At 43.4% G+C, this 20264-nt stretch overlaps 1 protein-coding gene across 4 annotated transcripts in view; it reads left to right on the top strand.

Annotated features, from left to right (window-relative positions):
- The window catches only part of GABRB3 (gamma-aminobutyric acid type A receptor subunit beta3), a 282050-nt gene that overhangs the window by 238043 nt on the left and 23743 nt on the right, over window positions 1–20264 (top strand). For all 4 annotated transcript variants that reach the window (XM_006116094.4, XM_075916425.1, XM_075916421.1 and 1 more), the window contains 2 exons: window positions 10006–10158; window positions 12631–12875. In XM_006116094.4, coding sequence (XP_006116156.1) covers window positions 10006–10158; window positions 12631–12875 — 398 coding nt within the window. The remainder of the gene's footprint in view (window positions 1–10005; window positions 10159–12630; window positions 12876–20264) is intronic.

Here is a 20264-nt window from a genome sequence, read left to right on the forward strand (position 1 = left end):
GAAACTCCCTGAGAGAACCTTGCAGATGTTTACTCCACTGTCCCCCTGCTGCCTGGTTTTCCCATTGTAGTGGGTGCCCAGTCCTTGATTTATTTTTAAAACCTCTTTTGTTTTTACAAAATGGTGTGTACTCAAAGCAATTTTACTGGAAAATTAGATAAAAGCATTAACATTTGTTACTGGAAATGTAGGAGAAATAGTTTATCCTTGGAAGTGAGACATTGTTCATTTAGAAAATGAATGTGATCAAGCAAACTAAAGCACCAGGAATTGTTCACCAAAAAATATAGACTGCTCTGCATAGTAGAAAGGTTCATCTGGGTCCTTTAATGGGATAAGTTACTCCCTGTCCTCCTTAAATGAGAGGACTTAATTTCTTTTAAATATCACAGCTGATTGAAATTGTCGTAAGAGTTGAAAAAGTGTACTATACATTAATATTTAAAATGAAGATTTTACAAATGGCATTTGATCTATCAAATCTTTTTTAAGGAATTGTTCCTTGTATGTGCATGTGGACTTTTCATGAACACATGTAAAATATACCCTATAATTTTTAAAAATAAATTTGCAAATCTTTCCTTTTTTAGAGGGCCCAATTCTGAAAAGCAACGAGATGCATAAACTGCTTCTGAAATCAGTGGGAATTGATGGAGCTCAAAATTTCACAGAACCAAAAAAGTGCCACTGTGGCTTAACAACCAAGTAAAACAAGCAGCGAGAGATTAAAAAGGCATCTTTTAAAAAGTGGAAGTTAAATCCTAGTGAGGAAAATAGAAAGGAGCATAAATTCTGTCAAATTAAGTATAAAAGTATAATAAGGAAAGCCAGAAAGGAGTTTGAAAAGCAGCTAGCCAAAAACTCGAAAAGTAATAGCAAAATATTTTTCAATTACATCAGCAGAAGGAAGCCTGCTAAACAACCAGTGGGGTCCCTGGACAATTTGGATGCTAAAAGAGCACTCAGAGTTTATAACGTTATTGTGGAGAAACTAAATGAATTCTTTGCTTTCGGGCTTTGGTCTTGGCTGAGGATGTTAGGAAGATTTCCAAACCCGAGCCATTCTTTTTAGGTGGCAAATCTGAGGAATTGTCCCAGACTGAGATGTCATTAGAGGAAGTTTTGGAACAAATTGATAAACTTAGCAGTAACAAGTCACCGGGACCGGATGGTATTAACCCAAGAGTTCTCAAAGAACTCAAATGTGAAATTGTGAAACTATTAACTGTAGTTTGTAACCTACCCTTTAAATTATCTTCTGTACCCAATAACTGCAAGATAGCTAATTTGACACCAATATTTAAAAAGGGCTATAGAGGTGATCCTGACAATTACAGACCAGTAAATCTAATGTCAGTACCAGGCAAATTAGTTGATACTATAGTAAAGAATAGACTGGTCAGACACACAGATTAACATAATTTGTTGGGGAAAAGTCAACATAGTTATTATATAGGGGAATTATGCCTTATTAATCTGCTAGAGTTCTTTGACAGGGTCAACAAGCATGTGGACAAGGGGAAATCCAGTGGATATAGTATACTTAGATCTCCAGAAAGCCTTTGACAAGGTCTCTCACCATAGCTCTTAAGTAAAGTAAGTTGTCATGGGATAAGAGGAGAGGTCTTGGTTAAAAGACAGGAAACAAAGGGTAGGAATAAATGGACAGTTTTCAGAATGGAGACAATTAACTAGTGGGGTCCCGCAAGGGTCCTTACTGGGGACCAATCCTATTCAAACTATTTATAAATGATAAGGAGAAAGGAGTACACACTGAGGTGGCAAAATTTACAGATGATACTAAACTGCTCAAGATAGTTAAGACCAAAGCAGACCATGAAGAGCTTCAAAAAGATCTCACCAAACTAAGTGATTAGGCAACAAAATGGCAAATGAAATTTAATGTTGATAAATGTGAAGTAATACACATTGGAAAAAGAATCCCAACTATACATACAATATGATGAGAACTACTCAAGAGAGAGATACTACTCAACTACTCAAGAGAGATCTTGGAGTCGTGGATAATTCTCTAAAAAAAACTATTCAGTGTGTAGCAGTAGTTAAAAAGCAACAGAATGTTAGGAAGCATTAAAAAAGGAATAGAGGATAAGACAGAGAATATCTTATTGCCTCTATATAAAACCACGGTACACACCTTGAATACTGCATACAGATGTAGTGGCCTCCTCTCAAAAAGGATATATTTGCATTGGAAAAGATGGAGAAAGGGGCAACAAAAATATTAAGTTTTGAATGGGTCCCATCTGAAGAGAGATTAAAAAGACTGGGACTTTTTAACTTAGAAAAGAGGAGACTAAGGGATGATATACTAGAAGTCTATAAAATGATGACTAGTGTGAAGATAGCAAATAAGGGAAAGTTATTTACTTGTTCCTGAAACATAAGAACTAGGGGTCAACAAATGAAATTCATAGGTAGCAGGTTTAAAACAAACAAAAGGAAAGTTTTCTTCATGCTGTTCCCAATCAACCTGAGGAATGCCTTGACAGAGGATGTTGTGAAGACCAGGACTTTAACAGGGTTCAAAAAATGAGCTAGATAAATTCATGGAGGTTAGATCCATCAATGGCAATTAGTCAGGATGGGTAGAAATGGTGTCCCTAGCCCAGGGGCAGATGACAGTTTTGCAGGGCCCCGGGCAGCATAATTCCACGGGGCCCCCCATTTGCCACGGCGCATGCACGGGGCTTTCTGAAGCGCGGGGCCCGGGGCGGCCGCCCCGTTCACCCTGCCCTATATCCGCCCCTGCCCTAGCCTCTGTCAGAGGTTGGTAATGTATAACAGGAGAGGAATCATATGATGATTACCTGTTCTGTTTACTCCCTCTGGGACACCTAGCATTGGCCACGGTGGAAAGATAGAATACTGAGTTAGATGGCCCTTTAGTCTGATTTAGTATGTCTGTTCTTATATTCTAAGCAGGCCGTTTAAGTATTAGAAAATATGTTGTTACAATACTGGACACTCACTGAGTTTTTTGATTGACTGGCAGAAATATAATACCCATGGTAGTAATGTAAATATTTAAATCAAGGAGCACAATTGACTTAAATAGGCTTTCGATCAGCCTCCCAACTTCTGGCAGTTACAGGTTGGTATGTTTAATTTCAGTATGAGGCAAATTGGTTGAAACTGTAGTAAAGAACAGAATTATTAGACACAAAGATGAGCTCATGTTGGGAAAGAGTCAGCATATTTTTGTAAAGGGAAATCATACCTCACCAATTTTAGAATTCAACAAGTATGTGGACTAGAGTGATTCATAGAATATAGTATACTTACATTTTCAGAAAGCCTTTGACATCCCTCACCAAAGACTTTCAATCAAGCTAAACTGTCATGGGGTAAGAGGATGGTAATTCCATGGTTAACTGGTTAAACGATAGAAACCAAAGGATAGGAACCATAAAACCATAGAGCTGGAAGAGACCTCAGAAGGTCATCAAGTCCAGCCCCCTGCTCTAGGCAGGATCAATCCCAACTAAATCAACCCAGCCAGGGCTTTGTCAAGCCGAGACTTAAACACCTCTAGGGATGGAGATTCCACTACTTCCCTAGGTAACCCATTCCAGTGCTTCCCTACCCTCCTAGTGAAATAGTTTTTCCTAATATCCAACCTGGACCTCTCCCACTACAACTTGAGACCTTTGCTCCTTGTTCTACCATCTGTCACTACTGAGAACAGCCTCTCTCCATCCTATTTGGAACCTCTCTTCAGGAAGTTGAAGGCTGCTATCAAATCCCCCCCTCACTCTTCGTTTCTGCAGACTAAACAGACCCAATTCCCTCAGCCTCTCCTCACAAGTCATATGCTCCAGCCCCCTAATCATTTTGGTTGCCCTCTGCTGGACCCTCTCCAATGCGTCCACATCCTTTTTGTAGTAGGGGGCCCAGAACTGGACACAATACTCCAGATGCAGTCTCACCAGAGCTGAATAAAGGGGAATAATGACATCTCTGGATCTGCTGGCAATGCTCCTCTTAATGCAACCTAATATGCCATTAGCCTTCTTGGCTACAAGGGCACATTGTTGACTCATATCCAGCTTTTCATCCACTGTAACTCCCAGGTCCTTTTCTGCAGAACTACTACTTAAGTGGTTGGTCCCCAGCTTGTAACAATGCTTGGGATTCTTCCATCCCAAGTGCAGTACTCTACACTTGTCCTTCTTGCACCTCATCAGATTTCTTGTGGCCTAATCCTCCAATGTGTCTAAGTCACTCTGGACTCTATCTCTGCCCTCAAGCGTATCTACCTCTCCCCCTAACTTAGTGTCATCCGCAAACTTGCTGAGGGTGAAATCTATCCCCTCAACCAGCTCATTAATAAAGATATTGAACAAAACCGGTCCTAGAACCGAATCTAGGGGCACTCCACTAGAAACCGACCACCATCCTGACATCAAGCCATTGATCACTACCCGCTGGGCCTGGCATTCTAGCCATCTTTCTATCCATCTTACTGTCCATTTATCCAATCCACATTCCCTTAACTTGCTGGCAAGAATATTGTGGGAGACTGTATCAAAAGCCTTGCTAAAGCCAAGGTATATAACATCCGCTGACTTCCCCATGTCCACCGAGCCAGTTACCTCATCATAGAAGCTAATCAGATTGGTCAGGCACGACTTTCCTTTTGTGAATCCATGCTGACTATTCCTAATCACTTTCCTCTCTTCCAAGTGCCTCAAAATGCATTCCTTAAGGATCCGTTCCATGATTTTTCCAGGAACCGAGGTAAGATTGACCGGCCTATAGTTCCCTGGATCGTCCTTCTTCCCTTTTTTGAAGATGGGCACTACATTTGCCTTTTTCCAATCATCCGGGATTTCTCCCCATCTTCATGACTTTTCAAAGATAATGGCCAAAGGCTCCTCAATGACATTTGCCAACTCCCTCAGTACCCTTGGATGCATTACATTTGGACCCATGGATTTGTGTACGTTTAGCTTTTCTAAATAGTTCCTAACCTGTTCTTTACCCACCACGGGCTGTCCATCTTCATCCCATCTTGCATCACTTAGTGCATTAGTCCGGGAGCCCACCTTGTCCGTGAATACAGAGGCAAAGAAAGCATTGAGTACTTCAGCCTTCCCCTCATCATCTGTCACTAGGTTACCTTCTTCATCCAGTATGGGCCGCACACCCTCTCTGATCACCTTCTTCTTGTTAACATACCTGTAGAAACCTTTCTTGTTATCCTTCACATCCTTAGCCAGTCGCAATTCCATTTTCGCTTTCGCCTTCCTGATAACTCCCCAGCATTCTTGAGCTATAGATTTAAACCCCTCCCTGGTCATTTGTCCAAGTTTCCACTTTTTGTAAGCTTCCTTTTTGTGCTTAAGTTCACCAAGGATTTCCCCTGTAAGCCAATCCGGTCTCCTACCATGTTTGCCTCTCTTGTTACGCGTCAGGATGGAATAAATGTTCAGTTGTCAGAATGGACAGAGTGAAGTAGTGATGTCCCCTGGGGTCTGTATTGGGAATAATTCTGTTTAACATATTCAGAATAATGTGGAAAAATGGGTAAGCAGTGAGATGGCAAAATTTGCAGATGATATAAAACTACTCAAGCTAATGAAGTCCAAAATAGAATGAAGAGTTACAAAGGGATCTCACAAAACTTACTGATTGGGCTACAAAATGGCAAATGAAATTGTGTGTTGATTAATGCAAAGTAATGTTCATTGGAAAACATAATCAAAACTATGCATTTAAAATGATGTGGGTCTAAATTAGCTCTTACCACCCAAAATAGATCTTGGAATAATTGTGGATAAATCTCTGAAAATATCCTGTCACTATGCAGTAGCAATAACAGAATCTTTGGAATCATTAACAAAGGGGTAGATAACAAGTCAGAAAATTTCATATTGCCTCTATATAAATCTGTGGCATGCCCACATCTTGAATACTACATGCAGTTCGGTTACTCCATCTCAAAAAGATATATTGGAATAGAAAAAGGTACTGAAACAAACAACAAAAAATTATTAGGAGCATGGAACAGCTTCCATATGAGGTGAGATTAATAAGACTTGGACTTTTCATCTTGGAAAGAGATAACTAACAGGGAAAAGATAGAGGTCTATAAAATCGTAACATGTGGAGAAAGTAAATAAGGTGTTATTTATTCCTACTCATAACACAAGAACTAGAGGTCACCAAATTAAATTAATAGGCAGCAGGTTTAAAACAAGCTAAAGGGAGTATTTCTTTCACTTAACGCCCAGTGAACTTGTGCAACTCCTTGCCAGATGATGTTGTGAAGGCCAAGACTATAAAAGGGTTAAAAAAAGAACTAGATATATTCATTGAGCATAGGTCCATCAGTGGCGCTTGGCAGGCTTGGCAGGCATGCCAAATTATGTTCTGATGTGTCCCTAGCCTCTGTTTGCCAGAAACTGAGAGAGGACACCAGGGGATGGATCACTTGGGCCTGGTCTATACTAAAGGGGAAATTTTACTTAAGATATGCAGGTCCAGCTACGTTTATTACATAACTGGAGTTGACATATTTTAAATCATGTTTTTGGGCTGTCCAAATATTGGGAGGTTGATGGGAGCAAATGCTCCTGTGCAACTTCCCTTATGCATGGTGATGTAAAGGACTATCGGTGCCAATTGGGAGCACTCCCTCAATTCAAATAAGCAGGTCTTCACTAGACTCATTAATTCTAATGCTAGAAGATCGACCGCCGGAGAGTCAATTTTCTCTGTTGTATAGACAAGCCCTTTATGATGACCTATTCTGTTCATTCTCTCCAAGGCACTTGACATTGACCACAGTCAGAAGACAGGATACTGGACTAAATAAAGAGGAAATATTGGTTAGCTCACCATTCCTCTCCACTAACTTTTAAAAACAGGCTATAATAATGTGTAGTATGTCTCAATGATAATTGAAATATAATGTTTAGCATGTTTTGAAAACATTTTATCTATCCCAGTACCGTTTGACTGACCTGGTATGGCCATTCTTATGTTGTGTTCTTTTTCTTACTATTACTGAAAATAATTTATTTCTGACACTTTAGGTAACACATTTCACATTGTTTGGGTCTATTTGATAAGTGTCAGTTCAGGAACAGTTATTCTATCTAAATAATGCATGATGCAAAATTGATTTTAATTATAATTATATTAAAATTAAGTTAATCATATTACATTTTGACTGTTAATTGTACTAATGCACTCAATAAATGGAACATGAAAATAATTCATTTAGGGTATGTCTACACAGCAAAGTTATTTTGAATAACAGCCATTATTTCGAAATAACTTTACTAGTGTCTACACAGCCAAATCGCTATTTTGAAATTAATTCAAAATAGCGGAGCGCTTATTTTGAATTTGGTAAACCTCGTTCCATGAGAAATAATGCCAAATTCAAAATAGGTATTTCAAAATAAGTGCTGTGTAGACACACATTTCGAAATAGGGGGTCTCCAGCCTTCCCAGGGTGCCCTGGTGACCACTCCAGCCTCAACCAGGAACACTTCTCTCCCTCCCCACACCCCGGAGCCCTAAAAGATGTTGACTCTGGCCACAGTGCCTGTGCCAGCTCCAAGCCTGCCAGCCCAGAGCCAGCAGTCACTGCCATGACCCAGTGGCTCCAAACATGAGCCAGCAAGCCACTGGCAGCCAGCCCTCCACCACTCCCCAGGAGCAGTCTGTCAGCTCCCAGGAGCCTGCCAGGGGCCAGAGAAGGTGGGCGCCTTCCTGGTCCAGGGTAGAGATCATGGATCTTATTCAGGTTTGGGGGGGGGGGGGATGCCCCCAACATCCATGATCTCTGCACTAGATGGAGGAACATGGCTGTCTATGACAAGATAGCTGCCACCCTGGCCACCAAAAGCCATATGCAAATCCAGGAACAGGTTTGCATGAAAATCAAGTTGGTCCGGCGAGACCCACAATCCTGAGCTCTGAGCTTCCTCTCCCCCTTTTCCCCTTGCTTTCCCCTTCCAGCTCTCTCCTCCCAGGTTTCCCCCTCCTCTCTCCCACCCTCTCTTCTCCGCTCTCCCGCCTCCTTTCCCCAATCTCACCAGAGTTTCATTCCCCCCCCCAGTTTTGTTAAATAAAGTGAGTTTGTGTTCATGAAAATATATGTATTTTATTTGACATCAAGAAGGGGGCTTAAGGAGGGGTAAGTGGAATGACACGAAGGAGGAATGAGGCACAAGCCCCCAGTGGGGCAGACCAGGGAGGCTCTTAGTGCTCCTCATGGTGGAAGCTCTTCTGCAGGTCCTCCGGGATACTGACAGCCCCCGATGGACCTCCTGGATTGCAGCCTCCAGAAAGTGCAGCCAGGCTCATAGCAACACATCCACGAGAAGCACCAGAGGTCCCGGGGCAGCTCTGCTTCCATGTTGCAGAGCGCTGTGGTGTCCCAAGTGAGGGCAACCAGAGCATTCAGAGACATAATGCTTTGCTGTCCCTCATCGAGGTAGGCAAGCAAGCAGGGAAACCTGAGAACTGGCTGTCCTGGGGGTCCCTGTAAGCACAGGCCTCAGCCTCAAGCAGGAGCCACACAAAGTAACTCATGACCTAATGCCCTGCCGGACCTGGTTCCAGCCACCTTAAATGCGAGTCAGCGTCCACTCAGTGTGGATGTGCTATTTTGAAATAGCAAACCGCTATTTTGAAATGCATTTTGTGTGTAGATGCATTATTTCAAAATAAGATATTTCAAAATAATGCTGTAGTGTAGACACTTAGGGTATGTCTACACTACCCCCCTAGTTCGAACTAGGGGGGTAATGTATGCATACCGAACTTGCTAATGAAGCCCGGGATTTGAATTTCCCGGGCTTCATTAGCATAAAGCCGGCTCCGCCATTTTTAAAAGCCGGCTTGTTCGAACCCCGTGCCGCGCGGCTACATGCGGCACGGGCTAGATAGTTCGAACTATGTAGTTAGGGGGGTAGTTAGGGGGGTAGTGTAGACATACCCTTAGATAATACTAGTGGGAATTACCCGGCATTGCTTGGGAAAGTGGAGGAACAAAATTTAGAAAAACAGTAGTCCATTATCATTTTTCGAATGGTAGAAAAGTTGCACTGAGTTCTATAGGGATTAAAATATATAAAAAAGTATAAAACAACCGATTTTACATGTTATCATCAAAAACTTTATTGTAAACTATATTTGTTTTATTATTCTTAACAAATATGTACAAATGTTTCCACTTCCAACTCTTGAACACACAACATAGAGTTGTCCATGTGAAAAGCAAGATGTCTCCAAATCAATTCTAACTACTTTAAGTGACTGTCTTTGCGCTTTGTTAGTATACATTGTTGAAATATAAGTTGACAGTTGATATAACTGAGGTGAGGAGCCTGAGGGGAGGAAGGAGGAAAGGAGCTGCGTGCTTGCTGCTGGCGCCCGAGCCTGCCCTCTGCTTCCTTGTCCCTCCGCTGGCCTTAGTGAGTGACTGGCCCTGCTGTTTTCCCCAGGAAGCGGCTTCTCCCTGCACTGCCAAGCTCCGTGCAGCCCTGGGGAGAAGTGTCGATCTCTCATCTCTTTCCTCCCATTTCCTTAAAACCTTCTCCTGGATAAAAGGTTACCCCATGCAAAGTTTGGTTGCGGTAGCTCTTATAGTGTCCAAGTTATTAGTGTACAAACATTCTCGTTTATATATTAGATTTTACATAGAGATTTAAGCATCACTTATTACAAAAATTCCAGAGCTCAGCCAATTGTTTTATAATTAAAATTTTATCTTAGTACCTCTTTTCTCCATAAAATACAACCAGTTTTAATATTAGGGCATTCTCTGCAGAAAGTCCAGAATTCCTTTTGAATAGCATGCATTTGGTAACCAGTAATACACGTAAGGCATTTACCCTTCTGTTCTATAAATGTCATAACATCCCATCAAAGGTACATGATTTAGTTTCTATGGAAACTAAAGTATTTTGTCTACCAGGGTCTTTTTTCAGTATAAATAAGTGTTATTTTCCCCCTTTTTCTTAGGTGCCTATCCAAGACTCTCACTGAGCTTTAAGTTGAAGAGAAATATTGGATATTTTATTCTTCAGACCTACATGCCCTCTATACTGATTACCATTTTGTCATGGGTGTCATTCTGGATCAATTATGATGCATCAGCAGCAAGAGTTGCCCTTGGTATGTGATAAGGATGAGTGGGACATTAAAATGTCAAACTAAATGTAGCCTTCAGAAGTTGTTAAAGATTGCAGCATGTCAGTATTTTGATATCCCAACCTCACTTATGCCAAAATCATGTCATTTTGTGTTGAGTCAATAATGGCTTGTTCTCTCAATGCAGAATGTAACTATCATTAAATCTCTAATGTGAGTTCCTCAAACAAAGCCCAGTCTTGCTCACATTAGAATCAGTGGCATGTTGCCAATGACTTCAGTGGTGGCAGATTCCAGGATCATACTCTGAGGGCTTGAGTCTCAGCTGTATTCATGCTTAGCACAGCCAAGTGGGAGGGAGGTAAAGTGGTTTGCGCAGCACCTAGCATAGAGGGCGGGGTCCTAGTCAACATCAGAGGTTCCTAGGCTCTAAAGCAACCCAAGTAATAAACAATAATAATAACATGAGCTTTCATGGGCACAAATCACTTCTTCAGAGGAATGGAGTAAGGGATCCAGGGTACAAATATATAGCAGAAAAAGAGAGGGGATGGGAAGGAAAAGAAAAGGAAAAAATAGGAAAAATATTGTCAATTACAGTGTCTGTTAAATCTGTTGGTAACTCTGGACCCCTTACTCCATTCATCTGAAGAAGTGGGTTGTGCCTACAGAAGCTCATGATACCATCTAGATTTTTTTGTTAGTCTCTAAGGCCGTGTCCAGACTCAGGGGTTTTTTCGGGAAAAGGCTACTTCCCCTGCGTCCAGACTCAAGCCGCGTTCTTTCGAAATTATTTCGAAAGAACGCGGCTTTTCTTTCGATGGCGGTAAACCTCAATTTACGAGGAAGAACGCCTTCTTTCGAAAGTTCCTCTTTCGAAAGAAGGCGTTCTTCAATGTAAAGAGGCCGTCTTCGAAAGAGAGCATCCAGACTCGCTGGGCGCTCTCTTTCGAAAAAGCGGATTTCTCTTTCGAAAGATCTGCCTGCAGTCTAGACGCGATCTTTCGAAAGAGGCTCTTTCGAAAGAGGCTCTTTCGAAAGAAGCCTGCAGTCTAGACATAGCCTAAGGTGCTGCAGAACTATTTTTAAAAAGTGTTTTCAGTTACAGCAGGGGCGGATTAAGAAAGGGGCTAGCTGGGGGGCTAGCCGGGCAGCTGCCTGAGGCGCCAACTATGGGGGGCGCCTGATTGAAGTGGTAAGAGGCGCCGCATCGCTGGGGCCAGGCTGCGCATGAGCCGTGCGCCTGGGGCTAGGCTGCGCCTGCGCTGCACGCCCACTGCCCAGGGCACAGCTGTGGCTCGGTCCGACACTGAGTTACAGACTAAAACAGCTACCCCTCTGAGAATAAAAATAACAATTAGTCAGCCACACTCAAAGGAGTTGCAAGAGTCAGCCTGGGCAGTTCTGAGGGCTTGCTGCCCATATTCCCAACCCTTCCACCCAAAGCCACACTCTTCTGGTGTGGCCTGAATTTGAGTCCCCTTCTCCTCCACCCCTCCGCCACCCCTGACACACACATTACCTAGCATCTGGCAAAGTCTGTTGGTAACCCTGACCAAGACTCCACTTCAAAGGCCAAAAATCAATCTGGCAGGTTCTCCTGTGAAAGCAGCCAGTATTCCTAAGTTATTATGGAGGATGCCACCTAAAATCCGTAAGCTATCCCCTTGTCCTGCATCACATTCAAGATGGTAAGCCTGATCCTTGAGTACTCTGTATCTTGTGTAGTCACATACACTAGTGCAAAATGGGTGTAAAATGCTCTCAAACCAGAATGATGGTGTTTAACACTCACTCTGCACTGCAGTACTATGTTGTTTCAGATCCTGTCTAGCTTAGATGTTTGCTTAGGAAGGGATTCACTTATAGAACCTTGTTGACTAGGACTTCTGCAAGAGGTCTGTGTTTTCCTAAAGGTTAAGTTCCTCTGAGGGTATGTGTACACTGCAATTAAATGCCCAGGCTGGCCAGTGTCAGATGACTTGGGCTCTCAGGGCAGGCTGCAGTGCTGTAACGCCGTGCATAGATATTTCGTCTTGGATTGGAGTCCAGGCTCTTGGACCCTCCCCCATCACAAGATCCCAGAGCTGAGGTCCCAACCTGAGCATCAATGCCTACATCAAAATGTTACAACCCTGTAAATCAAACCCTGCAAGATCAACTCAGCAAAAATGGGCCAGCTATGAGTATTTAATTTCAGAGTTGGCATATCCTGTAGTGTGACTGGTAAACAGTTTAATATGTTCTAAGATATGTTGAAATGTATAAATGACAAGGCTGATACAAGGATCAGTTTGATTCCATCATGCTTTGAACTCCCAGTGTTAGTGTACTGAGCCAAATTATGCCCCAGTGTGATGCCATTGGTTCCACCCTACTCCCCAATATGTTTAAGTTACGCCAAGCTAATGAAGAAACTTTCCAAAACAGAAGAGAAAACTAATACATGATCTACTGAAACATATAAGATGCCCACCCTTCTATTTCTTTATTTAGGAATTACAACTGTACTGACTATGACAACAATCAACACTCATCTTCGGGAGACTTTGCCTAAAATTCCCTATGTTAAAGCCATTGACATGTATCTTATGGGCTGCTTTGTATTTGTCTTCTTGGCCTTACTTGAATACGCCTTTGTTAATTACATCTTCTTTGGAAAAGGCCCTCAAAGGCAGAAGAAACTTGCAGAAAAGACAGCAAAGGAAAACACTGATCGCTCAAGATTTGAAGGCAACCGGGTAAGAGCCTTTTATCTCCTAAATGCAATACAGTGATTTGTTCTACTACAAATAAACAGACAGACAGAGAAAGAAGAAACACAAAGAAAAACCCTGCCTCCCTTTTTGTGCAAGCCGTTTGTGGGCACAATGTTTCATTTATCATCTGAGTGCATGTCTGTATCCAAAAAGAGGTATTTAGATATACCTGACATGACATAAATAGTGCCCACATATAAACAAGGGTGCAAAAAGGGAGCTAAGTTTAAGACTGTTTTGAAACCAAGGCCATAAATTCAAAGGGTGTAACAGTCATTTGGACTGTGTGCCTACACAAGGGAATAAGGAAAAGTAAGAACCCCTTCACATACCAAGAGTCTGGGCAAGCCTGCTTACTACCTTCTCCTGGGGCAGGTGGGAAGAGAGTGGCAGGAAATAGGTGACGGAGCATTGGTCACATCCACTAATTCACTGATCAGCTCCGTTGAGCCAGTGTGCATGGTGTCATTACTTACTGCTGCTGTAGGCCAGCAGCAACGTATTGCTCCTCATCCTGGGTGGCAGTGGATGTATATCAAGGGTAATATACCTCATATGGATGTCTGAAGCCCAGGGAATTCTGGGGCTATTGGTGGGTGGTGCATAAAGTCACATCGCAGATCTGTAATAATGTTCTTAAGTAAATCACCTTCATGGTTATCTTATAAGGAAAGAATATGTATTGAGGAAGGTGTGTCTGTGAATTAATGACAGAACATTTTGTAAAGCATTTTGGTTTTATGGAACTGCATTTTCCATGAAAAAAATTGTTTTACTTAATTTTTTCTGACCAAGTCTACTGAGTACTACTGTATTTATCTGCCCCTTGTATTACTACAAATGATCACACTGACAAAGTAACTAGCTGTTTCTCAAGTAGCTCTATAATGTAATATAATTGCAATGTATACTTTATGACTCTGGGACTATACATCATTCTACATGTGCCAGAGAACTGTTCCTGTTTATCAGGATGTTATTCCTAGTAAAGCAGCTTTTAAATGAATGAACTCATTGTAGTCTGACCATACTTTGTGACCAAGACTTCATCACAGATGGCAAGCATTATTTAGGATTAAGCTAGCATGGAGAGTGAATTTTCTCTCATCAAAGACAGAGCTGGAAAAGAAGAGTGTCACAATGAAGACAGTAGTTGAGGCTTAGATAGAAGCTGGTAATTCTTCCAATCTGAACTGTCTGTCAAATGTAATCCATTTAAGTTATTTAAGTCATTCAATGTAAGTTTTTACATGAGACCAATATCTGTCTCCCCCATGGCTCACTGTTCTGCTACCCTGAGATCAAGGAGTCTATCTTTATATTATTAAGAGAACTGGAGTATATTTAGTACTAATGAAAGTGAGGTAGCAATAGTATTGATTTAAGCCAGGTACACGCTGGGTGGACATTGTACAAACTTCCCCCCATGCAGTATACCAACTTATGGCGTTCCTGACCTACGATGCCTTTACTATTATACTTTCGCTCCTGCCATTTTTCACAGAGATTGTGAATTATTCTGAACTTTGTGATTGTTAAATAATGTGCACTACTGGTGACCAGAAATAATTAATGTTCACTTGTGACCTGATGTCAGGATATAAATTCAGGTCTCTGAGGGGGGCTATTGTGAAAAGAAGTCTGAGTAATGTTGATGAAAAGGCATGTGATTGTGTTGAATATGGGGAGGTTTTTTTAGTATTCAGAAACACTTAGGATAAAGATCTTTGTGCTACACATTTTGTCCCCAATCCTCAGCTGGTGTAGGCTGCTATAGTTTCATTGAAATAAACAGAAGCAATGATTTCACTGTCACTACTCCTATTTATAACACCTGAAAACTGGAACCATTCAAATTATACATTGTCACAGAGTTAGCAAATACTGTAGGTGATAATAAACCTATCTGGAAATTAGAATTTTCTGTTAATTTCACCAGTAATCACCTTAGTTCAGGGGTGGGCAATAAAATGGCAGCGATTTACCAGGGTTAGCCCCTGGTGGGCCGCTGCCACTATATTTACCTGCAACTTTGCAGATACCAGCAATTGCAGTTCTCTTTGGCCTCAGATCACCGTTCCTGGCCAATGGGACTTGCAGGAAGCAGCACAGACTGGGACACCATTTTCCATAGCTCCAATTCATCAGGAACAGCAATGTGTAGCCAACAGGAGATGCAATCACCTGGACATGCGGAGGCACAAGTAAATATAGTGGTGGCGACCCACCAGGGACTAACCTGGTGGACCAGATACAACCCATAGGCTGGTATTTGCTCACCTCTGCTCTAGTTACACAAAGAAACTACCACTGTCCAGTTGGCAAGGGAGATGTGTCCAGCATGCCTCTGCAAGAGAGGGAGGCTTGTTTCTATCAGGACCCTTTTGGATGAGAGAAGTAGAGAGATCATTATTGAAGGAAGACATCTTGAATGGAGGAGAGAAAATTACAGCTCATGCAATGCACACCTTCAATGCTGATTCACTTTATTGGTACAGAAAATAAAGGCAAAGAGCTTGCTATCTTAGTGCAGGGTCATCAGATGTTGTTCCATGAGGAGTTATTCTGTCGGCGAGAATCATCAGAGATATATTGATGCTCTAGTAGCACCTGTCTCACCTGCATTCCCTGACTTTCCAGTTGCTGATCTTATTTATTATTAAATAGAGTACTGTGTCTTGCAGGCTGGAGGCACAGCAGCTTCTTGGTCAGGATCCCTTGATCTTAAAGTAATAAGGTCTGGGCATGCTAGTGAGGCAGAGTACTTATTTCTTGGGTAAAGAGAACAGGGGGAGGATGGGAAATGTGTCATTTCTTTCATGTGGCCTTCCAGCCATTAAAAGCAATCACATTAACATGATGGATGTTTATACTGTAGCTCAGCTTTTAAATGTCATAGGACTGAAATCTGACATATAGGCTACCAAGCTTGGTTGCAAATATTCCTTTTAGGTATGTTACAAAAGGGCTTTACGAGGTTTCATTGCTCTTATTTGACCCTACACCAAGAATATTTTCTATTCTAGAAAATCCATTGGTTTGGCAGAGTTTTTTTTTATTGATGATTAAGTTTAAAAAATGGCTTGTAGTTCAGGCTCAGTAATTATGTTTCATAATGGCTGTGTTTATGTTGTACCAGCCTTGCATTTGAAAAGCTGAAACTGTATGACACAATTATCTCCATGTTGGTCATACTGCCACAGACGTGCCTCTCAAATGTCATGCTTTTAGGCAGTTCCTCTGACTTGCTCCTGATATGCTGTCACCGAGTCATACCCTGTTTGGGAGTGCTATACATGTTGTTGCCATTCTTCCTGTCCATTCCACTCCCAGCTATTCTTGCTTCACTTGTTAATATGCCAGTGTGTGAAGGACAGAGAGAAAAAAACATCATAAGTCTGGTCAAAAGATAAAGGAGTGTTCCCAGTGACCGGCATAAACAGTGCTCCCACATTTTCAGCAACTGGTATTATCAGTACAGGCAGTCCCCGGGTTACGTACAAGAAAGGGACTATAGGTTTGTTCTTAAGTTGAATTTGTATGTAAGTCGGAACTGGCTCCAGATTCAGCTGCTGCTGCTGAAACTGACCAGGGGCTGACTAGAGGAAGCTGGAGGCAGAATTGCTCTGCCCCCAGCTTCCTGGAATCAGCCACTGATCAGTTTCAACAGCGGCTGAATCTCGAGCCTGGGACAGAACAGCTGGGCTTCCAGGTAGGTCCCTGCAGGACCAACCTGACAGCACCCCAGCTGTTCTATCCCAGGGTCCACAACAAAATCCTGGTCTGCTGGGGGGGGGGGGGCGCAGCTAGTGCACCCCCCCCCCCAGCAGACCAGGGACATGGGGAGCAAAGCCGCAGTGGAGGCGGGGTGCCGCGCCTCTGAGGCTTTGCTCTGGCAAAGCCTCAGAGGCACAGGACCCCTCCGCCTCCCCAGCTTTGCTCCAGGTGTCCCTGGTCTGCTGGAGATGGTCCCCAGCAGACCAGGGACACCCGGAGCAAAGCCGGGGAGGAGCGGGACCCCGCCGCCGCTGCGGCTTTGCTCCCGGTGCCTCTGGTCTGCTGGGGACCATCTCCAGCAGACCAGGGACACCGGAAGCAAAGCCGCAGCGGCGGCGGAGTCCTGTGCCTCTGAGGCTTTGCTCCAGGTGTCCCTGGCCTGCTGGAGACAGTCCCCAGCAGACCAGGGGCACCCGGAGCAGCTTTTCTCACCCCAGAGGTCGAGGTGGCGGGACTGCTGCGCTCTGGGCGGTCCCGCTACCTGTGAGCTCCGAGGCGAGAAAGCCCCATTCGTAAGTGCGGATCCGACATAAGTCGGATCCGCGTAACTCGGGGACTGCCTGTAGAAGTATTATGGTACATGGGGGAGGAGAAAGAAAGGAGAAAGAATGAAGAGAATATTCAAGGCTCTATCCTAACAGATATCAACACTGAAAGATGCATGGTAACAAAAATGAGTGACACACAGAGACAGTAAAATAGAAATAAGCTATTTCTGTGTAGATATGTCTACACTGCATCATAACTCAAAATAAGATATGCAATTTGAGCTATGCAAATTACAGATGCGATTTTGATGCTGTTTTGAAATAGCTTATTTTGTCATTTGGCGCTGTCTACATGGTGCCAAATTTCGAAATAAAGCGCTATTCTAAAACGTCACTTATTCCTCATACAATGGTTTACAGGGACGTCAGAATGGCAAGTACAAAATAACAGGCTTGCTGTGAAGATACAGGATAGCAATTTCAGGATACTCTGGTATCTCAAAAATAGTGTTGCAGTGTAGACAAAGCCTTTGTGACTCCCCCCACCCCGGAAATGTGTCAAACTACTGTTCACTTTTAGATATGTTTAAATAATAATAATAATAAAAATACTTACACAAGGCACTAAGGGTATGTCTACACTACAAAGTTAATTCGAACTAACGGACGTTAGCTCGAATTAACTTTGATAGGCGCTACACTAGCGCTCCGCTAGTTCAAACTTAATTCGAACTAGCGGAGCACTTAGTTCGAACTAGGTAAACCTCATTCTACGAGGACTAAGCCTAGTTCAAACTTACTAGTTCGAATTAAGGGGTGTGTAGCCCCTTAATTCGAACTAGTGGGAGGCTAGCCCTCCCCAGGTTTCCCTGGTGGCCACTCTGGCCAACACCAGGGAAACTCTATTGCCCCCCTCCCAGCCCCGGACCCCTTAAAGGGGCACGGGCTGGCTACGATGCCCGTGCCAGGTGCAAGCCTGCCAGCACCCAGCTAGCAGACCCTGCACCTGGCACGGCTCGGGCCAGCCACCCAATGCCCCCAACCCTCCCCCTCTTCCCGGGACCAGGCTGCCGGCTCCCAGGAACTTGCCTGGGACCGCAAGAGGCACTAGGCACAGGAAAGTGGCCGTCTAGGGCAGGAGAGCTGCCAGCCTGGCCACCCAGGAGCAGGTGTTCATGAAAATCAAGGTGGTCCACTGAGACCCCCGACCCTGAGCCCTGAGCTTACAATGGCCGTCCTGGGTCAGACCAAAGGTCCATCTAGCCCAGTAGCCTACAACCCTAGGGACCCTGGAGGGGATGGACCGAAGACAGTGACCAAGCCATTTGTCTCGTGCCATCCCTCTCCAGCCTTCCACAAACTTTGGGCAGGGACACCACTCCTATCCCCTGGCTAATACCACTCCATGGACCCAACCTCCATCACTTTATCTCACTTCTCTTTAAACTCTGTTCTAGTTGTAGCCTTCACAGCCTCCTGCAGCAAGGAGTTCCACAGGTTGACTCTTTGCTTTGTGAAGAACAACTTTCTGTTACTAGTTTGAAGCCTGCTACCCATTCCTTTCCTTTGGTATCCTCTAGTCCTTCTATTATGGGAACTAATGAAGAACTTTTCTTGATGCACCCTCTCCACCTCACTCATGCTTTTATAGACCTCCTATCCTATCCCCCCTCAGTCTCCTCTTTTCTAAACTGAAAAGTCCCAGTCTCTTTAGCCTCTCTTCATATGGGACCTGTTCAAACCTCTGATCATTTTAGTTGCCCTCCCCTCTCCCATCCTCTCTCTTCCCCTCTCCCACCTCCTTTTCCCAGTCTCCCCGAGTTTTGTTCAATAAAGAGAGATTCTATTTTTGACCACACGTTTTCTTTATTTTGTACATCAGGAAGGGGGGCTAGGGAAGGGTAAGTGGAAGGAGGTGAGGGAGGAATGGGGTACGAGCCCCCGATGGGGAGGACTGGGCTGGCTCTGCAGGCTTCTGGGGGTGGAAGCTCTCCTGCAGCCCCCCAATTGCCCCCTCTTCCCAGATGGCAGCCTGCGGCAAGTGCAGCCGGGCTGATGGCCGAGTGGTGTGATGTGCCCAGTGTGGGCACTCAGGGCACTCCAAGCCAGGACTGCTTTGCAAGCGGGGCACCCCTGAGAACTGTCTGTCCGGGGTGGGGGTCGGGTCCCTTTAAGCGCAGCCCTCGGCTAGTCTGAGGCAGCAGCTCCACGCTCTAAGTCCTCATCTGATGCCCTGCCGACACTGCTTCCGGCCATCCTTAACCCCGGTTCAGGGTCCACTCAATGTGGACATGCTAGTTCGAATTAGCAAAACGCTAATTCGAACTAGTTTTTTAGTCTGGATCTGTTAGTTCGAATTAGCTTAGTTCGAATTAGCGCTGTAGTGTAGACATTCCCTAAGAAACATAAAACATAATGAGAACTGGCTAAACTTCGGAATTTCCATCTTGCAAGAAATTCTAAAATGTCATCATTTGTTTTCATCTAGAATTGGGGCAAAAACTCTAAATATAAAATATTTGCATGGAATAGAAAGTCCAAATAAATTTTCATCCAGAAATGACAAAATATTTTGCCTGCAGATCAGTTCAGCATTGAATTGTGATCATAAAAGCTGTCATTGTGCCTCATGGAAGTTGTAGTTCAGGTGCCTCATGACCTCGCTCTTATCTATTCACTAGATTCCTCAGCTGGCCTACATCTTTAAAGATGAGTTGAGATCCTGAGATCTCCTTAAACCCCACAGTAGTTTAAATGGAAAGAAAGACCACTATGTATTGTGGGAGATACTGTTCAGAAATAGAGGTACCTGAACTACAGCCCCTATGATTCACCATAGCAACTCAGGAAGACAAAAATTAATGTCAAAATGGCCTGAAACAAAACATTTCAATCCAGATGCATAAACAAAATTGGTTTTTATTCAGGTCATCTTAACCTGATTTCAATTTTCCCGACTGAAATTTTCTGTAGGAAAATTTTAATTCTACCTTGTTCATTATTCTCAGTTTTGTAGGTTCTACATTTTTTTTTGTCAACAGATTTTTCATTGGAAAATTCGCACATAGCTCTATAACTACTATTACACAGAAGTGTCAAAACAATC

Source organism: Pelodiscus sinensis, chromosome 1 (assembly GCF_049634645.1).
Source record: "Pelodiscus sinensis isolate JC-2024 chromosome 1, ASM4963464v1, whole genome shotgun sequence".
Taxonomy (NCBI): domain Eukaryota; kingdom Metazoa; phylum Chordata; order Testudines; family Trionychidae; genus Pelodiscus; species Pelodiscus sinensis.